The sequence below is a fragment of the Muscardinus avellanarius genome (assembly GCF_963383645.1).
Source record: "Muscardinus avellanarius genome assembly, chromosome: 3".
Lineage (NCBI taxonomy): Eukaryota > Metazoa > Chordata > Mammalia > Rodentia > Gliridae > Muscardinus > Muscardinus avellanarius.
In genome coordinates this window covers 32,976,994-33,002,938 of record NC_137788.1, presented here as the reverse complement: position 1 = coordinate 33,002,938, position 25,945 = coordinate 32,976,994, and the positions used below count along the sequence as shown (strand labels likewise).

General features: G+C 48.2%; 2 protein-coding genes across 6 annotated transcripts in view; both read right to left on the bottom strand.

Moving 5' to 3' along the window:
- Positions 1–503: 503 nt before the first annotated feature.
- Positions 504–14,070, bottom strand: LOC308260053 (succinyl-CoA:3-ketoacid coenzyme A transferase 2, mitochondrial-like; the record flags this gene model as incomplete). Its single annotated transcript, XM_080691387.1, has 7 exons — positions 504–2,179; positions 7,290–7,426; positions 8,231–8,420; positions 8,820–8,959; positions 9,116–9,273; positions 12,532–12,731; positions 14,052–14,070. 7 exons carry the CDS (start codon positions 14,068–14,070, stop codon positions 504–506), a joined length of 2,520 nt encoding a protein of 839 aa, XP_080547513.1.
- Positions 14,071–17,335: 3,265 nt separating this feature from the next.
- MACF1 (microtubule actin crosslinking factor 1) overlaps positions 17,336–25,945 on the bottom strand; it is a gene marked incomplete at both ends in the record, with an annotated part of 419,220 nt that continues 410,610 nt past the window's right edge. For 4 of the 5 annotated variants that reach the window (XM_080692742.1, XM_080692743.1, XM_080692744.1 and 1 more), the window contains 3 exons: positions 17,336–17,592; positions 19,866–19,995; positions 24,154–24,365. In XM_080692742.1, coding sequence (XP_080548868.1) covers positions 17,336–17,592; positions 19,866–19,995; positions 24,154–24,365 — 599 coding nt within the window. Of the gene's footprint in view, positions 17,593–19,865; positions 19,996–23,323; positions 23,435–24,153; positions 24,366–25,945 lie in introns of all 5 variants that reach the window. The other variant, XM_080692741.1, reaches the window with a different exon arrangement.

Below are 25,945 nucleotides of genomic sequence, written 5' to 3'. Positions count from 1 at the left end.
TGGCACTGCCGTCCCCCTCGGTCTCTCCCACCACAGGTCCGTCCCAGGGAGACGTCCTGCCTCCCCTCTGGGGACCTCTACGAGCCACAGCCAGGAGGATGAGCGAGCGAGGGAGGGCACCGGGTGAACCTGGCCCCGGGCTCGTCTCCCTCTTGGGTTTTTCTGCATGTCATGGGTCCTCTCTGAGGGAGGCGCTGGACTGAAGTCCCACTGCAGGATCCTCTCGGGTGGCGCCTCGGCCACAACATCGCAGAAGGTGGCGGGGCACGCAGTGCCTCAGCGGTCACAGCGGAGCGCACTGCAGCACTAACAGGACACACCAGCTGTGCACAGACGGTTTTTCTTTTCGTTTTAATTAAAGTCGCACTGCTCTTGGGAGGACTCTGCTGGCCGCAGACGGCCGGAGGAGCCACAGCACACCGGTCAGCAGGACCCGGTTTCTGGCTCCCTCTTCCTGGGAGGCTGGCCCCGGAAGCGCACACTCCGCCAGGGTTGCTCTCTAGTCAGGGTGCCACCTGCTGCATGGGCTTGAGGTTCGGGGACACGGCAAAGGAGCAGCCCGTGCTGGCCTGGACCTCGTCCACCGTGCAGCCTTCCCAGAGCTCCACCAGCATGAGCCCTCGGTTGCTGTGCACGTCAAACACGCCCTTCTCGGTGATGATGTGGTCCACGCAGTTCTTCCCCGTGAGCGGGAAGGTGCATTTGTCCAGGATCTTGGGGCTCTTTGCCTTGGTGCAGTGCTCCATGGTGACCACCACTTTGGTCTTCCCGCTGGACACCAGATCCATGGCGCCGCCCATCCCTTTCACCTTCTTTCCGGGCACCATCCAGTTGGCCAGGTCGCCGTATTTGGAAACCTGCATCGCACCCAGCATGGTCAGCTCGATGTGTCCCCCGCGAATCATGGCGAAGGAGTCGTCGCTGGCGAAGAAAGAGCCCCCGGGGATCAAGGTGACCGTCTGCTTGCCGGCGTTGATGACATCCGCGTCCACCTTATCTCTGGATGGAAAAGGGCCCAAGCCCAGGATTCCGTTCTCGCTGTGCAGATGGACCGTCATGTCGGGGCTGATGAAGTTGCTGGCCATGAGCGGGATGCCGATGCCCAGGTTGGCATACATGCCGTCCTCAAACTCGAGGGCCGCCCGCTTGATGATGCGCGTCCTGATGTCGTCTCCCTTCAGCGCCTGCTCTTCTCCCTGACCCTGCACCGTCAAGCGCTCGATTCTTTTCTCGTACTTCGGCCCCTGGATCACGCGATCGACATAAATGTTGGGCACGTGGATGTCTTCTGGGGGGAAAGTGCCCACGTCCACGATCTCCTCCACCTCCACCACGGTGACGTCGGCAGCCTTGCACATGGGCACGTTGAAGTTCCTGGCGCTGCCCCTGAAGACCACGTTGCCCGAGCGGTCGGCCTTCCAGCCCTTGACCAGCGCGAAGTCGGCCCTGATGGCGTGCTCCAGGAGGTAGTGCTGGCCCCTGAACTCCTGCACCTCCCGCGGCCGGCTCAGGATGGCCAGGTGGCCGTCGGGGTAGTACCTGATGGGGGCGCCGCCCTCCTGCACCAGCGTGCCGTAGCCCGTGGGCGTGTAGAAGGCGGGCACGCCCGCGCCGCCCGCGCGGATGCGCTCGGCCAGGGTGCCCTGCGGCGTCAGCTCCAGGTCCAGCTCGCCCGCCAGGTACAGCCGCTCGCACAGCGCGTTTTCGCCCAGGTACGAGCAGACGATGCGGCGCACCTGCTTGGCGGCCAGCAGGAGGCCCAGGCCGAAGTCGTCCACGCCCACGTTGCTGCTGACCACCTTCAGGTCCTTCACGCCGGTCCTCAGCAGCGCGGCGATCAGGTTCTCGGGGATCCCGCAGAGCCCGAAGCCCCCGAGCATGACGGTCGCCCCGTTCCCGATGTCGCTCACCGTCTCCACCGGGTCCCGGTAGAACTGGGCGCGGGCCCGGGGGCTGGTGGCGAAGCGGCGGGCGCAGCCCCGGGGCCCGATCGCCCACGCCAGCAGCCGCAGCGCCGCCATCCTCCTGGCTCCAGCCCTCGGCCGGGACCCGCGCGGCCCCTGGACGCTGCCCGCGCCTGCGTCACAGAGCGGGGGGCGGCGGCCCTGGGCCCCGCGCCTGGCCTCCTGCCCGGGCCTGGGGGACCCGCACCTGCGCGGGTCCGGGGCACCAGGGCGCCCTGGTGGGGGAGTCAGGAGGTGATGGCCACCGAGGCCAGGCCTGTGCCCTCGTTAACCCTGCTGGCCCTTTAGATGCGGCCGGCCACCGGACAGCTCGGGGAAGGGCTCAGAGTTAAGCTCCCCTCCTTGAGAGCAGCTCTCAGAGGATCTTTTAGGTCAAGCTGGGCGTGGTGGCGCACGCTTGTAATCTCAGCATTTAGGAGGCTGAGACCGGAGGATCGCGGTTCGCGGACAGCCTCAGCTACTTAGGCCCTCTGCAACTCAGTGAGACCCGGTTTCAAAATAAAGAATAAAAAAATAATGCCGGGTGTGGTGGCGCACTTTTGTAATCCCCGCGCTTGGGAGAATGAGACAGGAGGATCGCACAGGTTTGAAGCCAGCCTCAACTACTTAGTGAGGCTCTCAGCAACTTAGTGAGACCCTGTTTCCAAATAAAAAATATAAAATAGGTCTGGGAGTATAGCCCGGAGGTAGAAAGCCTCTGGGTTCCACCCCCAGTACCACCCACCCCCCCCAAAAAAAATAAAAAAATAGGGCAGGGGGTATAACTCGGAGGTCAAATGCCCTTGGGTTCCACTCCCAGACCCGCAAAAAAAAAAAAAAAAAAAAAAAAGTTAAAAAAAAACCCAGGTCACCCTGGAGTTTGGGTACCCACTGCGTGACATGACCGTGTCCTTTGAAGACTCTTGCTCCCTGTGGTTGTATTCTTAAAATATTTTAATGATGCTTGGTAGTAAAATGTTAAGAAAAAACTAGAAATTATGTAAAAGCAGGCTTCTTGTAATACAGATGATGTTAGCGATTTTATCTTAGGCACCTGTAATAAATAGTACATACACCTGAACAGATCACCAAACATATTTTAGTGCTCAGAGTTAAGTGAACTGAAAATAGTGTGGGGTGAAAAATTAGTCTCCCCAAAGTACTCTGCTTTCTAGCACTCAGAAACCTTGACAAGAGTCATTCAGGTGACCTGGAAAATACGGGGTCAGTAGAGATAAGTTCTATAGAAGAGCACCTTTTTGGATAACTCATTTTTCAATTTTGAAGACTTGACCTGGTAAATAATTAGCAAAATTGATATCTACATTAGTAGTGACAGTATGGAATATAGCTATGGAATGCTTCCTTTCAAATGCATTTTAATGTGCTGTTTTGCCTGTTTGTATATCAATTGCATACTGATAAAAACAGAATTCTGTTTTGTTATTAGGGGACACCTGCTACATGACTGATACTCATGACCAGCTGTATGCTCTGTCTCCCCACCCCACCCTCGTGGCACTGGGGATCGAACTCAGGAGCATGCTCTCTCTAACCTATATCCCCGGCTTTGTTTTATTAATTTTATTGTTTTTTTGTGGTACTGGGGGTGGAACCCATGGGCATTCTACCTTCCAGCTACACTCCCAGCCCTATTTTTTATTCTTTATTTTGCAACAGAGTCTCTCTGCGTTGCAAAGGGCCTAAGTAGCTGAGGCTGGCCACAAACCGTGATCCTCCTGTCTTAGCTTCTCACATGCTGGGATTAAAAGCATGTACCACTGCGCCGGGCCTTATTTTACTATTTTATTTTGATACAGGGCCTCGTCTTGCTGGGTTAATGAGAGTCTCACCACTTGCTGAGGCTGTCCTTGAACTTGCAATCCTCCTGTCTCAACCTCATAAGGATAGGATGACAGGCGTGTGCCATCACACCCGGCTGCTATGTCATGTTGATCTTGTGCACGAGCCTGTGTGGCAGAGGACCACATTCTAGAAAGGAATGTGTGGAGATCGTTTGTCTGTATTAAGTTGTATTTCCTCTGCACATACAAGATGTGTGTGTCAATTTTACTTTCACTAGCAGAATTATTATTAGTAGTAATAATATTAGTATTGTACTAGAGATGGAACCCAGGGACCTTCTGCCTCTGGGCTATACTCCCAGACCTATTTTCTATATATATATATAGTGTATGTGTATATATATATATGTGTGTGTGTGTGTGTGTGTGTGTGTGTGTGTGTGTGTGTGTATTATTTTTGCAGTACTGGGGATGGAACCCTGGGGCATTCTGCCTCTGGGCTGTATTCCCAGACCTACTATATATATATATATATATATATATATATATATATATATACACACACATACATACACACATATATATATACATACACACACATATGTGTGTGTGTGTTTATATATATATTATTTTTGCAGTACTGGGGATGGAACCTTGGGGCATTCTACCTCCAAGGAATATCCCAAGCCCTAGTTTCTATGTTTTATTCTTTCTTTCTTTCTTTCTTTCTTTCTTTCTTTCTTTCTATTTTTTTTATTTTTTGGTGGTACTGGGGATGGAACCCAGGGCCCTTCTACCTCCGGGCTACACTCCCAGACCTATTTTATATTTTATATTTTATTTGGAAACAGGGTCTCTTAAGCCAACTGAGGCTGGCTTCGAACCTGCGTGATCCTCCTGTCTCTGCCTCCCAAGTGCGGGGATTACAAGCGTGACCTACCATGCCCAGCCTTATTCTTTATTTTTAAACAGGGTCTCACTGAGTTATAAAGGGCCTCACTAAGTAGCTGAGGCTAGCCGCAAACTTTTGATCCTTCTGTCTCAGCCTCCCAAGTACTGGAATTACTAAGCCTGGCTTCTTATCATATATATATATATATATATATATATATATATATATATATATATATATAATTTTTGGTACTGGGAATGGAACCTAATGGCGTATCTACCTCTGAGCTCTACACCCCAGCCCTACTTTTTTTTTTTTTTAATTATTTTGAAACAGGGCCTTACTGAGTTTCAAAGGGCCTCACTAAGTAGCTGAGTCTGCCCTCGAACCACAATCCTCCTGTCTCAGCCTCCCAAATGCTGGAATTACAAGTGTGGGCCAACACCCCTGGCTTGGAGACCACCTTCTTCTTCCTCCTCCTCCTCTTCCTCCTCCTCTTCTTCCTCCTCCTCCTCCTCCTCCTCCTCCTCCTCCTCCTCCTCCTTCTTCTTTTTCTGGTGGTAGTGGGGGTGGAACCCAGAGGCTTTCTACCTCCGGGCTATACTCCCAGACTTATTTTATATTTTATTTGGAAACAGGGTCTCACTAAGTTGCTGAGAGCCTCACTAAGTAGTTGAGGCTGGCTTCGAACCTGTGTGATCCTCCTGTCTCAGCCTCCCAAGCACGGGGATTACAAGCGTGCGCCACTACGCCGGCTTCCGGCTCGGCTCTTTGTAATATTTTAATGATACTTGCTAGTAAAATATTAAGTAAAAAACTAGAAATTGTGTAAAAGCAGGATTTTTATAATACAGAATGATTTTATACATTTTATCTTAGGCATCTGTAGTAAATACCACACATATCTAAACAGATCACCAAATGTAATTTACTGCTCAGAGTTAAGTGAACTGAAAACATGTCTGACGGCAGTGCTGCAGTGAGGGCACCAATCTCTAACAAGTATCTGTTTTCTAGCACTCAAAAACCTCGGCAGGTGTCATTCTAGTGACGTGGAGAACATGTGGTCCGTATAACATGTGGTTCTACGGAAGAACAACTGTTTGGATAACTCACTTTTCAATTTTGAAGAATTGACTTGGTAAAGAATTAACAAAGTTGATATTATTTATATTAGTAATGACAGGATAGAATATAGTTATTGAAATACCTCCTATTTCTCTGAACATTTCAAATACATTTTTTTTTTTTTGGTGGTACTAGGGGTGGAACCCAGAGGCTTTCTACCTCTGAGCTACACTCCCAGACCTATTTTATACTTTATTTGGAAACAGGGTCTCACTAAGGAGCTGAGGCTGGCTTCAAACCTGTGTGATCCTCCTGTCTCAGCCTCCCAAGCGCGGGGATTACAAGCATGCGCCACCACGCCCAGCTCATTTCAAATACATTTTAATGTCCTGTTTTGCCTATTTATATCTCAATTGCATCCTGATAAAAACAGAATTCTATTTTGTTATTGGGCAACACCTGCTACATGACTGATATTCATGATCTCAGCTGTATACTATGTCTTTTTATTTCCCCTGTGGTACTGGGGATCAAACTCAGGGGCATTCTACCTCTGAGCTATACCCCTGGCCCTATTTTATTGCTTATTTTGAAACAGGATCTCATCTCACGAGGTTGATGAGAGTCTCACTTCTTGCTGAGACTGTCCTTGAATCTACAATCTTCCTGTCTCAACTTCTCAAGTACTGGGATTACAGGCATGCGCCACCACACCCCGCTTGTATGTTATGTTGATCTTGTGCTGGAGACTCGTACTTTGCGGCAGATGACTACATTCAAGAAAAAGAATGTGCTGATATCTGTTTGTTTACATTAAGTTGTATTTCCTCTGCATATACAACTTGTGTGGGTCAGTTTTATTTCACCAGCAGTATTATAATAAAGAAATTTTCTGAACCAAAAAACAAAACAAAAACCCCAGGTCAGATCCTGTCATCCCGCATTTTATTAAATAAACTACCCTGAAAACGCCAGGCACCTTGGTGGGTTTACACTCCCTCGGAGTGACCTGGCTGTGCTCCTTCCTGGCTCCCCGCACACTCTGCTCCCCCGTGTGGCCCTCTTGCTAGACCTCAGGCCAGTCTTCTGCCCACCTCAGCCTTTCTATCCACTCTCTGGAATGAAAGACGCGCTCCCCAAACACCTGTGCATGAGTGAGTGCTTGAACTTCGTCCTGTAGACAAGGGAGTGGAGGCTCAGAAAGGTGAGCAGCCTGTCGAGGTCCCCGGGTTAGGCCATCGAGAGCCAGGGTCTCAACCCAGGGGCTCGGGGTGCAACCAGTTGGCCCTGAGGCCCTTCCAGGTTCAGAAACTGCCAGTGTGGAGGCCGCTGCCAGGGAGGACTGCCCACTTCCTGGGAGCACTGCACGGATGCCCTCCTGCAGCTCGATGGTTTGAGGAGGAGAGGAGGGAAAGCAGCCCTGGCCGAGGGCCTCCTCCTGTCCAGGACCTCATCTCCACCCATCATGTCCTCACGTGGGCACAGCAAGAAGACCAGGCACCAGGGCCAGAGAGGCCGCTCCAGGGCCCGCTGGAGGCCTCTGCCCCAGGGGTGCACTCCCAGCACAGCACTGAGCCTCACCGTCCTCAGTCTCCACATAGAGGCGGAGTCCCAGGTCCTTGTTACGGTTCAACAGCCAGCGGTCACTGGCTGCCGTGACGTCCAGCACCAGCCAGCCCTCGTCCCCAGCTCGAGCCTGTACCAGTATTGGGAACGGCCTAGGAAGATTGGGGAAAGCTCTGATTATTAATATATTTCAAAAGAAAATAATTGATAAATTTCAAAAATAGTTGTGTCAAAATGGTGGCAGACATGGGTGAAGAAAGGACTTGATCTCTGCCTAAAACAGGCAGCTATTCCAATGGAAATTAACCTAGCTCAAAATAATTAACAAGTCAATAGAGGAGAGCTAGGGCTTCCTCTTTCTAAAGACAGATTAGTAAATCAGGATTATGTGAACAAGATGGAGGTCATGGAGCCGGGCGTGGTGGTGCACACTTGTAATCCCAGCATTCGGGAGGCTGAAACCTGGAGGATCACATTCGTGGACAGCCTCAGCTACTTAGTGAGGCCCTCTGCAACTCAGTGAGACCCAGTTTCAAAATAAAGAATAAAAACTAGGGTAGGGGGTGTAGCTCGGAGGTCGAATGCCCCTGGGTTCCATCCCCAGACCCACACACACACACACACACAAAAGATGGAGATCATGGGTATAAAAAAGACTGAGTCCACGTGTAATTCCTAGGTGTACTCATTCGAGTCATCCCTCCATGCCAGTCTAGTATGGAGCTGTACCTATCCTCTGTATTTCTATCTTTTAATAAACTTTAAATCTTCAGCAACTGTCCAAGCTATGCATATTTATTCTTAGCTTAGGACAAGAACCCGCAGGGATTTTTTTTCCTGTTTTTCTGTTTGTGTGATTGTGGTGGGGGAATTACTTCTCCCCTCACACACCAAACACACATTTCACCACAAGAGTCTTTCCCAGGAGACCACCTGGGGCCCGGGCGGGGAGGCACCTGTTGGAGTGCTCCTGCAGCACCTCGAACACGCTGACGTGGAGGCTCGTGTTGAGCGGGCGGCTGCTGGGCACCTTATACATCCGGAACTCCGCAGCTGTGACAGCCTCCCCGGCTGGGATCTGGGTCAGATCAAAGCGGAACTCCTTCCAGTGGGGCTCCTGGTGGCCCAGGGTGTGGTCACGCTCCACTGGAAGACAAGTGGGAGCCAGTCACTGGCGATGGGTCCAGTTCAGGCTCCAGACGCAAAGTCAGCTGCCACACCCACGGTCTCCCAGGGACCTGGGCAGCCTGCGTGGGGCAGACCCAGGCTTTGCCTCAGGGTGGAGACGGAGCTCCCCAAGGTGGTGCAAGGAGGAGCGCCCTGAGCTCAGAGCCTGGACCACCGGCACTCAGCGGGCCCGGAGCCCCAAACTCACCCCTCCTTGGTGCCCTGCTCACCCCAGAGTACTCAGGCCTTCCTCTGGGAGCTCCCAGGGAAAGGGGAGGTGGACATAGGACCCAGGTGGAAAGAGGCTAGAGTCCCTGGGGAAACCGGTGGATAGTGACAGAACTGCATTTCAGTGGGACCGGCCATCCCAGAGTTCACCTTGTGCCTGGATGGCAGGGGTGGAGGGAACTGAGATCAGAGGGCTGAGTCCCACCTGGAGGGCTGGGTGCGATCTGGCCTCCATATCCAAGGCCTGGGGGCAGGGAGGGAGAGCCCAGAGGACAGGAACCAGGTCCCTTCTGGGGACACGGGGAAACAGGAGGGAAGAAAATGTGAGGAGCAGCAGGTAGGAGCGGTGAGCACCTTGGGAGGCCATTCAGGTGCTGGGGAGTGTCATGGCCCTCCTGGATGGGGAGACCGGGCAGCCTTCACAGAGACAGTGACATGCAACCAGCCTTGACACGCGGTGAGGGGCAGGCTGTGCTCTGGCAGAGAGGAGCTGGCATGCTCTTGTGAGGGGCCGGGAGCTCTGTGGGTGCAGCAGTGGCCTGCCCGTGGGGGCTGGGACGAGGCTCTGCCTCTGGCCAGAGGGAGCAGCGCTCTGAGAGGTGAACTGCAGGGAAAGGTAAAGGGAGAAGGTTGGGCTGGGGCGATGGGGGTTGGCCAAGCTGTCTGGGCAAAGGCCCTGGTTATGGATTCAACCCCACGTGTGCCCCCCTGCACAGAACTGCCCAGGACAGTATATTTCTGGGAGCCTCACTTTAGCCTCTTGTTGCTTGCAAACGCCAGAAATCTGTGTTTCTGGAAAGCAGAGGCACGAGCACCTTCCCCAAAACCCAGCAATGAGATGTTAATGATAGGTTTCTGAGTGTTTCTAAAAATATTTTCTGCAAAGCTGGGTGTGGTTGCGCACACTTGTAATCCCAGCATTCCAGAGGCTGAGACTGGAGGAGTGTGGTTCTCGACCAGCCTCAGCTACTTAGTGAGGTCCTTTGCAACTTAGTGAGATCCTGTTTCAAGATAAAGAATAAAAAACAGGGCAGAGGGTGTAGCTTGGAGGTCAAATGTCCCTGGGTTTCATCCCCAGACCCGCAAACAACAACAACAACAAAAAAAAAAAAAAAAAAAAAAAAAAAAAAACAAAACTCTCCTCTGCGGCTCTGGGCTCAGTCACTACTGGGCAGCCTTTTAAATAGCTCCTGTCTGTCCTGGGGGCGGGTGTAGACAGCACTTCCCATCCCTGCAGTATGGACCTGGTCCAGGGATGGATGGCACACAGTTATGCTGGGTGAGGCTGGACAGGTGGAGACTTCATCCCAGGCCAGGCAGAAGAGGAAATGGAATGCGCAGTGTCCCGCAGCGTGTCAGGGCGGGGGATGGTGCCCATCCACTTGGGGCTAGGCTGCTTCAGAGGCAGGGACAGCTGCAGTTGGGGTCCTCCCCACAGGCGGACAGCACCGAGGGCAGATTCCGGACCTTGAGTTATTCTCTTGCCATGAATATCTACACCTGTGTGTCTTCCTCCCTATAGACACATTTGTTACGGATTGGGAGAATATGGTTTTGGGAAACTGTTCCCCGGGGACCCCTGCTAGGGTCCCGGACACAATTTCCCCCAACCCATAACAAAATCCCAAACGATCAAAAACAGAAAATTATGCCGGGCGTGGTGGCGCATGCCTGTAATCCCCACGCTTGGGAGGCAGAGACAGGAGGATCGCGCAGGTTCGAAGCCAGCCGCGCGCGCTGGCTTAGGAGACCCTGTTTCCAAATATAAAAAATGTAAAAAGAGGTCTGGGAGTGTAGCCCGGAGGTAGAAGGGCTTCCAGGAACCCCAGTACCACCAAAAAAAAAAAAAAAAAATTACCGCGGGTTCTTGTCCTAAGCTAATAATAAATATGCATAGCTTGGTCCGTTGCTGAAGATTTAAAGAAGTTTATTAGAAAGATAGAAATACAGAAAATGGAAATACAGCCCCATGTCAAAATGGCATGAGGGGCGACCCGAAATGAATACACCAAAGGGCTTACACGTGGACCGGATTTTTATACCCATGACCTCCATCTTGTTTACATAATTCTGACGGGTGAACCTCCCTGTAAGGTACCTCCCCTTAACCCTGTAAGGTACCTCCCCCAGCAAGAAGTGGCAAGGTGTCTCCTTTCATGAAGGGCAAGGTCAAACCCTGCTCCATCCTCCCTCGATCATCATGTAGATCTGTCTTTAGATAAAGGCCTAGTTCTCCTCTCTTAAGATCTGTCTTTAGATAGAGACAGGCCTAGCTCTCCTCTCCAATTGACTGGTTAATTACCTTGAGCTAGGTTTACATTGGAATAGCTGCCTGTTTTAGGCAGAAATCAAGTCCTTCCTTTACCCATGTCTGCTGCCATTTTGACACAACTATTTTTAAATATATCAATTATTTTCTTTTGAAATATATTAATAATCAGAGCTTTCCAAAATCTTCCTAGGCCGTTCCCAATACTTGTCCATTTACTGGTACAACATTCATACTGTACCAGTATTGGGAATGGCCTGGGAAGATTTGAGAAAGCTATAATTATTAATATATTTCAAAAATTGGGTGAGGGGCAAATCTGTGCAAGGACTTGGTTTCTGCCTAAAAGCAGGCAACTGTTCCAATGTAAATTAACCTAGCCAAAAGCAATTAACCAGTCAATAGGAGAGGAGAACTGGGCCTTTCTCTAAAGACAGATCTACATGATTGGATAAGCCAGCTAAGATGGTAGGAGGGTCGACCTTCATGGAAGGAGGCACCTTGCCACACCTTACTGGGGGAGGTGCTTTTCAGGGTTAAGGGGAGGTACCTTACAGGGACATTCACTATGTCAGAATCAGGTAAACAAGATGGAGGTCATGGGTATAAAAAGTCCGGTCCACGTGTAAGCCCTTTAGTGTATTCATTTCTAGTCACCCCCTCATGCCATTTTGGCATGGGGCTGTATTTCTATTTTCTGTATTTCTGTCTTTTAATAAACTTCTTTAAGTCTTCAGCAACTGTCCAAGCTATGCATATTTATTCTTAGCTTAGGACAAGAACCCGCGGTAATTTTCTGGTTTTGGTCGTTTTGGATTTTGTTATGTGTTGGGGGAAAGTGTGTCCGGGACCCTCACAGGGGTTCCCAGGGAACAGTTTCCCACAACCATACTCCCTCAAACCGTAACACATGCACACCCCACTTTGGTGACAATTTTAGTGGCTTCAGGAACTGCACAGACACCTCTGGTATATGGCTGTATTGCAGGATGAAGCAGGTTCGGGCCATTGGCTGTCACTAGGTGTGGGATAGACAGTGAAGAAGGGTCCCTTCAGCACGCCCATCTCCTGACCTCTTTCAAAGCATCATTATCTGGGTCTGCTCCCCAGGCACAGTGGAGCTAACAGGTACATTATGGGGGGTTCTCTGTTGATTCCAGGGACTGAAGGAAGAGTTCACAGGCTGGCTGGCTCTGTAACTCCATGGCCTTTCTCCTGTGATGACCTGTGTGGTCTACACCAGTTATCTCAAAGCACCCTTCCTTGTTCAGCTGAACTGGCCCCACTCCCAAACTTCTGTGTCATGGGTTTGTGAAATAAATAAACCAACCAGGAATTCCAGTCGAGGTAACTGGTGACCCTGGCTGTTCCAGGCAGGCACTAGAAGTTGGGAAATGTTTAGGAAAATAGTGATTTTCATCTGAGGTTGTGAAAACTTCTAGGCGCAGCATTGAACCAGACGTTACTGGAACTGGTCAGAGGCGGTGCCCCCTTTCTCTGCTGAGCTGTGTGGACCCACAGCTGTTCACTGGCTGCTCCTTGGATTCAGGGGGCTGGTGTCAGTGTCCTGGAAGAGCATTTGCTGGGACCGGCCTGGATGTTCCCCTGCTGTAGTTCCACCCAGCCAGCCTCTGCTCTAGCCACCAGGAAGGCATTGACAGTGTCGATGATCTGGCTAATAGCTTTTGCTCCTGGTCCCAGGACTGATCTTCTCAGCTCTGGGTACTTCCATTCTGTGGACTCAAGTTTCTCTGTCTGTGAAGTGGGAACACTGGTGTCCTTTCTACTCAGAGCTGGAAAAGAGCAGGGACCTTGGGTTAGGAGTGGCGGCCATTCCTTAGGAAGCTGGAGGGAAGCTGACCATATGTTTTGCTTTGTATTTTGGCAGTGGGGATTGAACCCAGGTGTACCTCTGAGCACACCCTATTTCCTTTCTTTCTTTCTTTCTTTCTTTCTTTCTTTCTTTCTTTCTTTCTTTCTTTCTTTCTTTCTTTCTTTCTTTCTTTCTTTTCATTTGACCTCCGAGCTACACCTCCTGCCCTGTTTTTTTTTTTTTAATCCTTTTTTTTTTTTTTTTTTTTTTGCAGGTTTGGGGATGGAACCCAGGGGAATTTGACCTCCGAGCTACACCCCCTGCCCTATATTTTTTTATTCTTTATTTTGAAACCGGGTCTCACTAAGTTACGGAGGACTTCACTAAGTAGCCGAGGCTGGCCGAGAACCGCGATCCTCTGGTCTCAGCCTCCCGAATGCTGCGATTACAAGCATGCGCCACCACGCCTGGCTTTTTTATTCTTTATTTTGAAACCGGGTCTCACTAAGTTACGGAGGACCTCACTAAGTAGCCGAGGCTGGCAGAGAACTGCGATCCTCCAGTCTCAGCCTCCTGAATGCTGGGATTACAAGCGTGTGCCACCACACCCGGCTTGTACCCTATTTTCCTTTTCTTTTTCTTTTCTTTTTGTTTTGTTTTGGTACTAGGGATGGAACCCAAGGGCATTCTACCTCTGAGCTACACCCCCAGCCCTATTTTTTATTCTTTTTTTTTTCTTGGTGTGGTGCTGGGTGTGGAACCCAGGGGCTTTTCTACCTCCAGGCTATACTCCCAGACCTATTTTATACTTTATTTGGAAACAGGGTCTCACTAAGTTGCTGAGCGCCTCACTCAGTAGCTGAGGCTGGCTTCGAACCTGTGTGATCCTCCTGTTTCGGCCTCCCAAATTATGGAATTACAAGCATGCGCCACCATGCCCGGCTTTTTTACTTTTATTTTTTACTTTGAAACGGGAGAAGCTCCACTTCTCCCGTTTACTAAGTGAAACTGCTTTCTCACTTCTCACCACCTTCCATCCCAGTTTCTCCACCTGTAAAATCAAAACAGGGAGCCTGGATGGAAGCCAATTTTTTTTTTTTTTTTTTTTTGTGTGTGTGTGTGTGTGTGTGTGTGCGCGCGCGTGTGGTACTGGGGATTTAACACTGGTGCATTCTCTGAGCTACACCCCCAGCCCTACTTTTAAATTCTTTATTTTGAATTTCTAAGTTGCTGAGAGCCTCCTACATTGCTGAGGCGGTCCTTAAACCTGTGATCCTCCTATGTCAGCCTTCCCAAATACTGCAGGCATGCGCCGCCATGCTCGGCTTGTGACTCTATTTCAACCCTCTCATGAGGCCCATTTCCTACACAGGTGGTCTTGCACACCGGAGGTTGTTGAATGGAGGCACAGTTTCTGTTGGAAGATCTAAATTCCTCATTAATAAAAACAAGTGACCACAGTCCAGGCGCTGGAGAGTTGAAGGCTAAGCTGGTGCCAGGAGGCCCAGGGGCAGAAGCCACTTTGGGTGAAGAGACAAAACCTCGGCAGCTTGAAGTCACTTAATCTACCTGAAGAGAGCAAGCCCTTCCTTGAACCCATCAAGCTGCACATCCCCTGTAGTCTGGACATGTGGCCTCAGCTTTGGAAAACATGTATTGGTATTGTGCGAAATTCTAGTATCACAAGAGGAGGGCGGCCTGACCAGGTATCCCGAGTCTGGGCTGGTCTTCCCGCTCTTGTCTTTTTCCTATTGTCGGCTTAGTTAATAGTTGGCTTTTACTCATTACACAGCCAGCTAAGGGCTGGAGACAGAAGAGCCGGACTTCAGCAAGGAGCTCAGGGCTGGACACAAGCTCCACTTCTCCCGTTTACTAAGTGAAACTGCTTTCTCACTTCTCACCACCTTCCATCCCAGTTTCTCCACCTGTAAAATCAAAACAGGGAGCCTGGATGGAAGCCAATTTTTTTTTTTTTTTTTTTGTGTGTGTGTGTGTGTGTGTGTGCGTGTGGTACTGGGGATTTAACACTGGGGCATTCTCTGAGCTACACCCCCAGCCCTACTTTTAAATTCTTTATTTTGAAACAGTGTCTATGTTGCAGAGGGCCTAAGTAGCTGAGGCTGGCCACCAACCTGTGACCCTCCCATATGCCAGGACTACAGATGTGCTACCATGCCTGGCTCCCTATTTTTATTTGAAGCGAGGTCTCAATTTTGGAGGCCTCCTTTATAAATTGCTAAGGCTGGCCACAAACCTATGATCCTGTTTTAGCTTCCCAAGTACTGGGATTACAGGCATGTGCCACGGAGCCCAGTTCTGAAATTCTACTTCAACAAACTTCAGTATATTGTGGGAAATTGGCCCAGTCCCTCAAATCCTAAGGTCTTTCTTTTGTAGTACTAGAGATTGAACACAGGGGTGATATACCCCTGAATTACGTATACCCTTAGCTCCTCCCACCTTTTTGTGGTATAAGGGATTGAACCCAGGGACATTCTACCTCCGTGCTACACTTCCAGCTTTATTACTTATTTCTGCAGCACTGGGGATGGAATCCAGGGGCATTCTACCTCTGAGCTATATCCCCAACACTATTTTTAGAAAGTTTTTTTATTTTGAAACGGTCTGAGTTGCAAAGGGCCTAAGTAGCTGAGGGTCCATAAATGGTCCTGTCTCAGCCTCCCAAATGCCGGGATTACAAGTGTGCACCACCATGCTCAGCTTCCCAGTCCTTTTTTATATTCTTTATTTTGAAACAAGGTCTAAGTTGCAGAGGGCTGGCTGTGAACCTGTGATCCTTGTCTCAGCATCCCATGTACTGGATTATAAGCATGTGCCACTACCCTCGGTGCCCTAGTCCTTTACATTTTATTTTGTGGTACTTGGGAAAGAATCCAGAGGCCATCTACCTCAGAGCTACACCCCCAGCCCTATTTTCAAGCAAGGCCTAAGTTGCTGAAGCTGGTTGTGAACTTGTGCCTGGCTTTGAGAATGGGTCTCACTGAATTTTTACACACTGACTTTGAACCTGCAATAGTCCTATCTTAGCCTCCCAAGTACTGGGATTATAGGCAAGAGCCACCACACCTGGCTAGAGTTTGTAATTTCTAATGTAAGCATCTTAGATATTGGTATTTGTTTAATCAGGTAAGTGGACAGATACTCTATGCATTTGTAGTAACAGTACCCTGTTTCTTTGCTGCCTTGTTAAAATAAGGATAAAACAAAAACCTACTAACAAGCTCTGTAACCTATTCATCAAACAGCATGATATGAATAATGTACTTAAGTACCTACAATACTGTTAAATATAAGGTATGATTGAGAAAAAAATCAGGAGTTACAAAACATTTGTTACTGCAAGCAATTTTAATACAAAAGTGTGTCTTGTTTTTAAACAGTTCATTGGTAGAGCTTCAGTTTCTGCCTCAATTAAGACCAATTGAGATAATCACACAGCAACATGGTCGGAGCTGAAGAGGAACAGCAGCTAAGAAACAGGAGCCCCAGGCAGCCCCTCTGTGGTCACTCGGTCAGTTGACTTTATTACTCACACACACGTGCGCGCGCACGCACGCGCGCGCACACACACACACACACACACACACACACAAGCAAATGGGACTGGTGAACAGGTGTGCTGGTGAACTCCGTTAGAGAATGAGCAAGTGTTGCTTTTAGGTCCACATTTTCAGAATCGGCTTGCGGAATTCATTCCTCAGTCTGTGGGAAGTTGATCAACCATTTAAATAAATAGGAAAAGATACAGATAAACAAATCTGTAATTCACATACCACCAAGGAGTCTCCTCCACCAAGGGCCTGGGTCCCGGTGAGCACAGGAGTGATTGGTGGCGAGGCTGGATAGTTACAAATCAGTTTAAAACCCCGATGTTTATGACGGTTGCTGAACAGTTACATTTACCCCTGAATTCTAGCAGCTATGTGTTCTTTAAACACCCAGTATTGAGACAGTATTCCAAGACAGTATTGCAATGAATTCCTTTGCTGTGAAAACCCTACCTAGATGAGGTTTCCTCTTAGGCTAAAAACCACACATTTAAACAATGAAAATGCAGTAAGTGCCCACCCCTCAGTTCTTGCTAAGTGAGGTGTTTGATTTACAAAAAGAGTTCCTTAAACACTGCAGGATTCTTATTTTTTTTAATATAATTTATCTTGCTGAGATAGCAAGTCAAGTTTATAAAGAAGATGCATTTAGGAATAATCCTAAAAGATAAAGCAGGTTAACAAACCCTGCACCACGCAGAGACCCTAGTTAGAGGCTTTTCTTTTTTTTTTTTTTTTTAATACACATTTGTATCTTGACCTTTTCATTTGTATTTTTCAAATATTTCATTTCTGGGCCCTGTATGTTATAGGGTTACCAGGAGGCAAATTTTTATCTACATAAATATTCACATGAAAATAGTAACTTACAAAAAGAAAAAAAATAAGGCAGCTTCATAACACAATTATTCTTTTACACTTTTAACAATATAACTTCTCCCGTTCAGAATAAATATACACCCAATGCATGGAGCAGGATTCAAAGTGGATGGTGGTGTGGGCTGTTCGTACAGTGTTATCGCTTGGGACCCGGAGTCCTGGGGGAGGCAGTGGTGGTCTTCTTAGACATGGTCGGGATCTTGGAGGGCTTGCTTAGCCCTCTCCTGGAGCTGCCCTGGCCCCCTGCGGCGCTGCTTTCTGACGTATCTGAACAAGCAGACTGCGTCTCTAAGAGGTCAAAGTCAGAGGCATCACTTCCTCGCCGGCTGCTGGCTCGACTCCCAGCCCGACTCCCAGCCCGACTCCCAGGGCGACTGGCTGACTTCTTAGGGTCTGAAATCCAAAAATAAAGTGTAAGACTTAACAGAGAGGGCAAGCGACTGGAGGCCAGGGGCAACCCTAGCACCACCTGATTTGCTGTTGGCCTTGGGCACACAGCAGCCTTTCCTCCTTTACACAAGTCACTGAGCCTTTCTCCAAGAAGCAGAAAGCAGCTTTCTTCCAAAGCACAAAGTGGAGCTGGTGGGGCTGCACAACTGCCTCAGCACGGACAGGCGGCAGCTGAGGTCACACTCGGGCAGAGAGAGAACAAAGGTGAAGGGCGGGAAGGGGAGACCCAGGGAAGAGGCCAAATTGCCAAGTTCCCAAGAGGAGCACCAGGTGAGCAGATGCAGTCTTCCCCTGACATTCTCAGCTCACCAGTAGCCATAATAAACACGAGGTGTTGGAAAAGTTACCAGCAAAGTGCCTACCCCAACTCCAGAACAGGGCCCCTCCCCCTTTTTTGGGGTACTAGGGATTGAACCTAGGGGCATTCTACCTCTGAGCAACACCCTCAACCCTATTTTTTTTTTTTTTACTCTATGATTAAGCCTTCACTAAAATCAGATGACCACAGGGTTTGATATGGGACACTTGTATCAGCTGGTGGAGCTGATGGGGCTGCCATCTGAACCGTGTGGGTCCCACTCACTGATGGAGCCTGTAGAAGATCTACTCTATCCCCAATGTTCTTGAGGATATCTGCTGTGTCATCCAGTTTCTTGATTATGGTTGCTGATTCCTGCTTGTGTGACATCACTACTGAGCTTGTGAGTGTCTCTATGGACTTGACTAGTTGGTTAAGCTGGGTCGACATCCCCTCAACAAGTGGTGTCAGCTTATTAATGTCGGCATCTAGTTTGGTTACTGTTGAGTTGAGTTTGGAAACATCAATCTGTAATTGAAGGATTGCCTCGCTGTCACCAGTTGTGAGGTTCTGGAGAAGCTCTTCATTCAACAATGCCTCCTTGCCTGTCACAGCCTCAGGGCTCATCAGACTTGTTCCTGAGACAGTAAGTCCCCGATTGTCTCCTCCGCTGTCACGCTCAGGAGCTGTTCCTGGAGCCCATCTCGCACTGGGGACCTTGATCGGGCTTGATTTCTTCCCCGGGCTCTCTGTTGGGAGTTCGCTGACATGGCAGTGTTTGAGAAGCTCAACGAGGCAGAGGACCTTGTCTGGATTCATGGATGCTTTTTATAGCATTGGTTCTATTTTTTATTCTTTATTTTGAAACTGGGTCTAAGTTGCAGAGGGCCTAAGTAGCTGAGGCTGTCCACAAACTGCAATCCTCCTGTCTCAGCCTCCCAAATGGTGGGATTTATGAGTGTGCACCACCACGCTTGGCTTCCTAGTTTACTCTTTATTTTGAAACAGGGTCTTCGCTAGATTGCCGAGAATCTCACTAAATTGCTGAGGCTGGACTTGAACCTGAGATCCCCGTCGTCTTAGCCTCCCAAGTAGTGAGATTATAGGTGTGCTCCACTAGGCCCAGCTTCCTTTATTCTTTTATTTTTTTTTTTTGCGGGTCTGGAGATGGAACCCAGGGGCATTTGACCTCCAAGCTACATCCCCTGCCCTATTTTTTCTTTATTTTTCTTTTTTGGTGGTACTGGGGATAGAACCCTTCTACCTCCGGGCTACACTCCCAGACCCATTTTATATTTTCATTTGGAAACAGGGTCTCTTAAGCCAGCAAGGCGGGCTTACAACCTGTGCCATCCTCCTATCTCCACCTCCCAAGCTCAGGGATTGCAAGTGTGCACCACCACACCCGGCTTATTCTTTATTTTGAAACAGGATCTCATTAAGTTGCAGAGGGCCTCACTAAGTAGCTGAGGCTGTTCACGAACAGTGATCCTCCGGTCTTAGCCTCTGGAATTCTTGTAATCCCAGCATTCAGGAGGCTGAGACAGGAGAATCACAGGTTTGTGGGCAGCCTCAACTACTTAGTGAGGCCCTCCACAACTTAGTGAGACCCTGTTTCAAAATAAAGACTAAAAAATAGGGCAGGGGGTGTAATTCAGAGGTCGAATGCCCCTGGGTTCCATTCCCAGACCCTAAAAAACAAAACAAAAACAAAACAAAACCTGTGGCCCAACTTTGTGTGTGAAGCACCTGTTCTCAGGAGGCCAGGGTTAGAGCTAGTGGTAGTGACAGAGAAAAAGCAAAGGTCAGCTGAAAATGTGCAGGTCTTTTGGGCACCACAGGAAGTGCTGCTGTCGCCTTCTGCTTGGCCTGGCTGGTCCCTCTCCCAGTTTGATGATGCTTCCTGGGCGGTACTTACCTGCCCGGGTAGTTTTGGCACCTGTGGAAGCTGGGGAAGAGCTATTGCTGGTATCACCAGCAAGGGATGTTCGGCTAGAATGGAAAGTTGGTGTCGGGCGTTTCAACTTGCTGCCTGTTGATGTAATAACCTTAAAAAAATTAAAAGGTCACATTTACTTGGTGAAATCTTTGATAGAAATTTAATTTAAAAAGTCTATTTAAAAGCCTCTTTATATTTGATCATTTGAAAAGCATATTAAAAGTCCAGGAAAACATTTATTTTGAAAGTTTCTTAATGTCGTAGATTTTGATGATTCTCAAAATAAAAGTTTTAAGTTTTTAAATGAAAATTTCAAAACTTCGAATACATTTTGATGACAAATTTCCACTAGAATGGAAAAAAAACCTCAGATAGGACATCATAGTTGTAACAAACAAATGTAGTAAATGAGTAATCTTATGAATCAGTGTTGGAGCCAGATACCTGAAATATTAATACAGAGATTTAAGAATTACTTCAATTTCTGCCACTAAGTAGGTGCTACAACTTTAGTCAAGCTCTCTGAAGTCTATATTCTTATTGACAAAAATGCAGATGAAATGACTTATGGATCAAACAAATGATACCATGGCACTGGGAACAAGGCTCTGGAGGAGCTGGGGCCAGGGACTGTCTGGGCTCCATGACTGACAGAAAGGAACCAGCCTGTGTCTCTGCTTCTCCCTGGGAAATGAGGCCCACGCCTGCAGCTCCCCCAGCCCCACACCTCCCTGCTGTTTGCTCTGCCTGGCCTGTGTGGCTCGCCCTCATTTCCTCTGGGGACTCTGCTGAAAGGCCTTGCCTCACCACGCCAGCAGTGCTGCTCGCAGCTCCTACTCCTTTCCCTGCCTGCCCTTGCTTTTTGGCACAGTGCTCATCACTGCTTGATGCATGCTATTCTCACTTGTTGCCTCACTTGATGTATTGAAGCATCAACTCTATAAAGTGGGGGCTTTGTTTACCTCTACATCTTTAGCACCTAAAACTCTGACAGAGAAGAGAAACTCAATAAAGCATTTCTTTTATGGGGAGGGTACTGGGGATGGAACCCAGGGGCATTCTACCTTTGAGTTACACCCCCAGCCTTATTTCTTATTCTTTATTTTGAAACAGGGTCTCACCGAGTTGCGGGGGGCCTCACTAAATAGCTGAGGCTGTCCTCAAACCCAGATGCTCCTGTTTCAGCCTTCCAAATGCTGGGATTATAAGCATGCGCCACTATGTCTGGCCCCCAAGGCTAATTTTATTTTTATTTTGAAACAGGGTCTCATAGTTTGATGAGAGTCTCACTACTTGCTGAGGTGTCCTTGAACCTGTGATCCTCCTGTCTCAGCCTCCCAAGTACTGGGATTATAGGGGTGTGCCACCATGTCTGGCTTTAATAAAACCTTGTGGAATAAAAAGATGATGTATAGAAGCATTTCCTAAACTGCAAAAAAGTTCTTGTTATTATTGCTACTTATAGGAGCTACATTTCCCACGAATGGCTTTTGAGGTTTTTTAGATAGTAGTATACTTAATATGGAGAAAGAATATTTGACAAGTCTCTGCCACAGCATGTCATGCCAGTTTGTTTGTTTGTTTGTTTTTTGCTGGTCTGGGGATGGAACCCAGGGGCATTCGACCTCCAAGCTACACCCCCTGCCCAATTTTTTATTCTTTATTTTGAAACCGGTCTCACTGAGTTGCGGAGGGCCTCACTAAGTAGCTGAGGCTGTCCGCGAACCGCGATCCTCTGGTCTCCGCCTCCCAAACGCTGGGATTACAAGCGTGCGCCACTACGCCCGGCTCCAATTTTTTTTTTTTAAATCAGTTGTATAAATTGTTTTCCAGGACTTTTAAGATGTATATACCGACTGAAGAACAGAGCTGCTGTCTCACTGTGTTTTGCACTCCTTTAGTTTTTCAAAGGAAAGGCAAAAGCGACAGAAAGTGATTTAACACTCGAGCAGAGCCCTCCTGGCCATTGAGGAGGAGCACCAAGTTTCAGAAGCCGTCCTTCCTGCACTGCTGCTGGGGTCCACAGCCCGGGAGAGCTGAGCTGGGGGTCCAGGTCAGGACATAGCCTGGCTAGAGGACATCAATAAGTAGAGACAGATGAAACCTCAAGATGAAATGAAACAAGAAAGATTACACCTTAAGACAAAACAAAAAGGCTCATGTATCAGACTGTATGAGAATTTGTACTTCACAGCTGGGCATGCTGGCACACATTTGTAATCCCAGTACTTGGAAGGCTGAGACGGGAGGATCGCAGGTTTACAGCCAGCCTCAGCAAGGCCCTCTGCAACTTAGTGAGGCCCTATTTCAAAATAAAGAATAAAATAGGGCAGGGGGTGTAGCTCAAAGGTTGAATGCCCCTGAGTTTAATTCCTGGAACCACACACAAAATAAAACAAAATAAAATTTAAAAATTGAAGATTAAAATTTTAGAACTTTTGAGGTTTTCATGAAACTGGAGCTATTAGGGAAGAAGAAAAGTAGGACCAGCAGGCTGAGTCTTGGGATTTTAGTGACAGTAAATCTCCAGACCAGGTTCTAAACCACAGAGATTTCTGAACTGAAGTTTTAGCTGGGAGTGGGCTGAATCCCAAAGCAGCGGTTCAGTCACAGCTGTTGGCTTCTTAGGCCTCCCAGCTTCTCTGGCTGAAGCTTTGCCTGAGCATAGAATGGCAGTATGTGCTTTGAGGCACAGGAACTCTGCTTCAACAGAGGAGCCAGAGTGCCAACGGGACTGCCATCAGACAAGCTGCTGGTCCACACTTTCTTTCTGAAACACTGCTCTTCCAAAAGTATTTAGGCATTTTCATGGTTGCACAGGAACATGCTTAACTGCTGACGAGTGTATTCAAATCAAGGCTAAAGAAACCCACTGTGCCTAGGGCAAGGAATTCAGATGCTAAATTCTGAGCCCAGAGCAGCGGCCGCTGGAGCTGTGCTTGCCTGAAGGAGACAGTGCCCATGCCTTGGCCCACCTGCAGTCAACCACCCTGGGAGGTGTCTCAAGGTGGATGGTGCCAATCATTCCCCTGCTCTAAGCAAAGATAGAACACAGGTGAACATGCGCCAGTTGAATTTCAAGAGTTCATAACTCGTCTGTGTATCTGATATCTGAGACTTCAAGAGGCCTGACTACAAACAAAATCAATAAACACATAAGCAGGAATGACCATTATTTGCCATCCTGGAACAAATGCTAAAGACTATTATGAGTTGTTAAAGAATCTAGTCTTAGGCATCTCTTATTTATGTCCAATTTTGCTGAATCCGAGTTAGAAACTCCTGAAAACACTTGGCCAGATGAATCAGCTGTGCCAGCAAGCACCACAAAGACTGAAGAGAGATGGGCTTGTGTCAGGAAGAAGAGCCGGCAGGGTCTTGGCATGAGCGAGGGCTTTATCTTTACCGTGTCCCCACTCAGCAGAGCCATACTCTACCTCAGGGCTGGGCAGCTGGAGGTCAGGACAGTGGCTGTCCCTGACGGGGGTGCCAGCTTTACTGTTAACCAACCAGGGTTTGTCATAACAGCGAGAGAACTGAAGTGGAGTCTGTGAAATGAAAATCCAAAGGGAAGGACAGGGACGAGTGAAAGTGGAACAGAAAGGGAGCAAATTGGGAACAGACAAAAATAAATAGAAGACACTAAATTTTAAAGAAACAGAAAACAAAACAAAATACATATCAGTCCAATGGGACGAAAGGGTCCAGGTAGCAAGGCAACAGAATTTATACATAACCCACTGTTACAGCAAACTTATCTGTTAGCTAAGCTACACGGATAGTGCCTAGATTTTCAAAACTAGTAACTCCAGATGGGCTCAAACTCAAACTGGGAATAAGAGGAAAGAAACATTTCTGACATAGTCAGCCTGAAAGCAGACTTTGTTTTTTTCGGTACTGGAGATTGAACTCAGGGGCATTCTATCTCCAAGCAACAACTCCAGCCCTATTTTTATTCTTTATTTTAAAACAGGGTCTCACTAAGTTGTGGAGGGCCTCACGAACTTGCGATCCTCCTGTCTCAGCCTCCTAAGTACTGGGACTACAAGCGTGCGCCAACATGCCCGGCTCTGGATGCACACTCCCATTGGCATCCTCTATGATCATTTTCAGGAATGCGTATCTGTGTATTGCTAGGGCCCAGGTACTCATCTGGGTTGAGCTGGTCTATGTTTCTAAGTTCCTCTTCTCCCTGGAGTCTTTCAGAGGCTACTCTGAACAATGAACGTCTACCAAGAAGGAAGCCATAAGGAATGTCAGCACATACCTTGGTCCCGCTGGCTGGGGTGGCTGGAGAAGACGGCATGGACGTACAGCTGTGGTTACTCTGACTAGCACTTGAGCTGGAGCGGGTGGGAGAAGCTGCCCGGGAAGATGGTTTGGATCTTCGACCTCGAGATCGGAAAGGGGTCATTCCCTGAGATGCCCCTTCTGGGAGGATAAATTTCTCTCTAAGCTCGATGTTAGTTCTGCCCCGTGCTGAAAAAAAAAAAAAAAGAGGAATAAACACACATAAGCAGTTAATCTTAATATTTCTTTGATGGTCATACAGATGCTGACCCCATGACAGGTTACTGACATTAAAGGTTTTGGACCATCTGTCAGTTCTTGTCTTATCAGCTCTGTCTTAATTCTGATCCTCAGCAGATATACTGGCTACAAAGATTAGCAGACGTACTGCTACAAAGATTCCGGCTTGTGCTAAGCAGCCAGTTTCTGGTAGAGTGCCAGACTGCTCTGCTGTCATGACCTTACTGGGCCACTGTCCCCTGGGGTAAGCATACTGTACTGCTCAGGGAGGCTGAAGCCGCTGTCCACAGCCTCCGACATTAATCAAAATCCCTCTTTACTCTCTCTTGAGACATGTGTACTTTTTGTTCAACCTTTGCAGGATATGTGGTGATGAAACAGTGGGGAAAAACATATTAGTGAAATTGACATTGTCTAGACTCTCCTATTTGAATTCAGTCAGTAACAGTCTGAAAGAAAGAAGTCCAGGAATTCAGGACAGTTGAAAGATGAGGACAGAATTATTGAGAAGTAAACATGTGGAGAGAGAGAAGTATCAAGACCATGCACAAAACGTGCCAGTGAGAAACTGTTAAGTCAAAAACTGAAAGCAGTAAGAAGCAGAAGGGCAACTGCAAGTAGGAGGAATGTCAAGGCGGAAGCTGCTGGAGCCGGCACTGAAGGCCAACAAGTGCTGTTTCCCAGGCTCTGGAGCTAAAAGACCAGGATTTGGAGTGTGGACCCAATCAGGTTTCAAGTACAGTCAACAAAAATGATAAATGTAAAGGACACTTCATTTATGCTGAGAAATGAACCACTGAGATACACCTGCAGCCCTTTAAAAATTTTAAGCTGAATGTGGTGGCTCATGGTTGTCATCACAGTACTTGGGAGGCTGAGACAGAAGAATTGCAGGTTTGTGGGTGGCCTCAGCAACTTGTGAGGCTCTCCGCAACTTAATGAGATCCCATTTCAAAATAAAGAATAAAATAGAGCTGAGGGTATATAGCTCGGAGGTAGAATGCCCTTGCATTCAATCTCCAGTATTGAAAAAACAAACAAAAAACAAAAAAATTTTAAGCCAGGTGTGGTGGTGTATGCCTGTAATCTCAGTACTTGGGAGGCTGAGACAGGAAGATTGCAGATTTGAAGCCAACCTCAGTAATTTAGCGAGACTCCGTTTCCAAATAAGAAGTAAAATAGGGCTGGGGGTGTAGCTCAAAGGTAGAAAGCCTCTGGGTTCAATCCCCAGGGCCACAATAAAAAGAAAAAAAATTAAATATTTGAAAGTATGCTGGCCTGCAACCTACAATTCTCCTGTCTCAGCCTCCCCAAGTACTGGGATTACAGGCACATGCCACCACGCCTCACTCTTGTTCTCCCTTTCATACTTTCTTGTCCCCTTGGCGTCGGCATCATTCATGGCCCATCCATGCCCAACTCCACGTACATTCAGACCTTCCTTCTGGTTGTAGAAATTGTACCTGAAAGCTGATTAGACATGACCGATGCCAGAAACCTGGGGGATGAATGGCTCCTGCCTCCCAGTG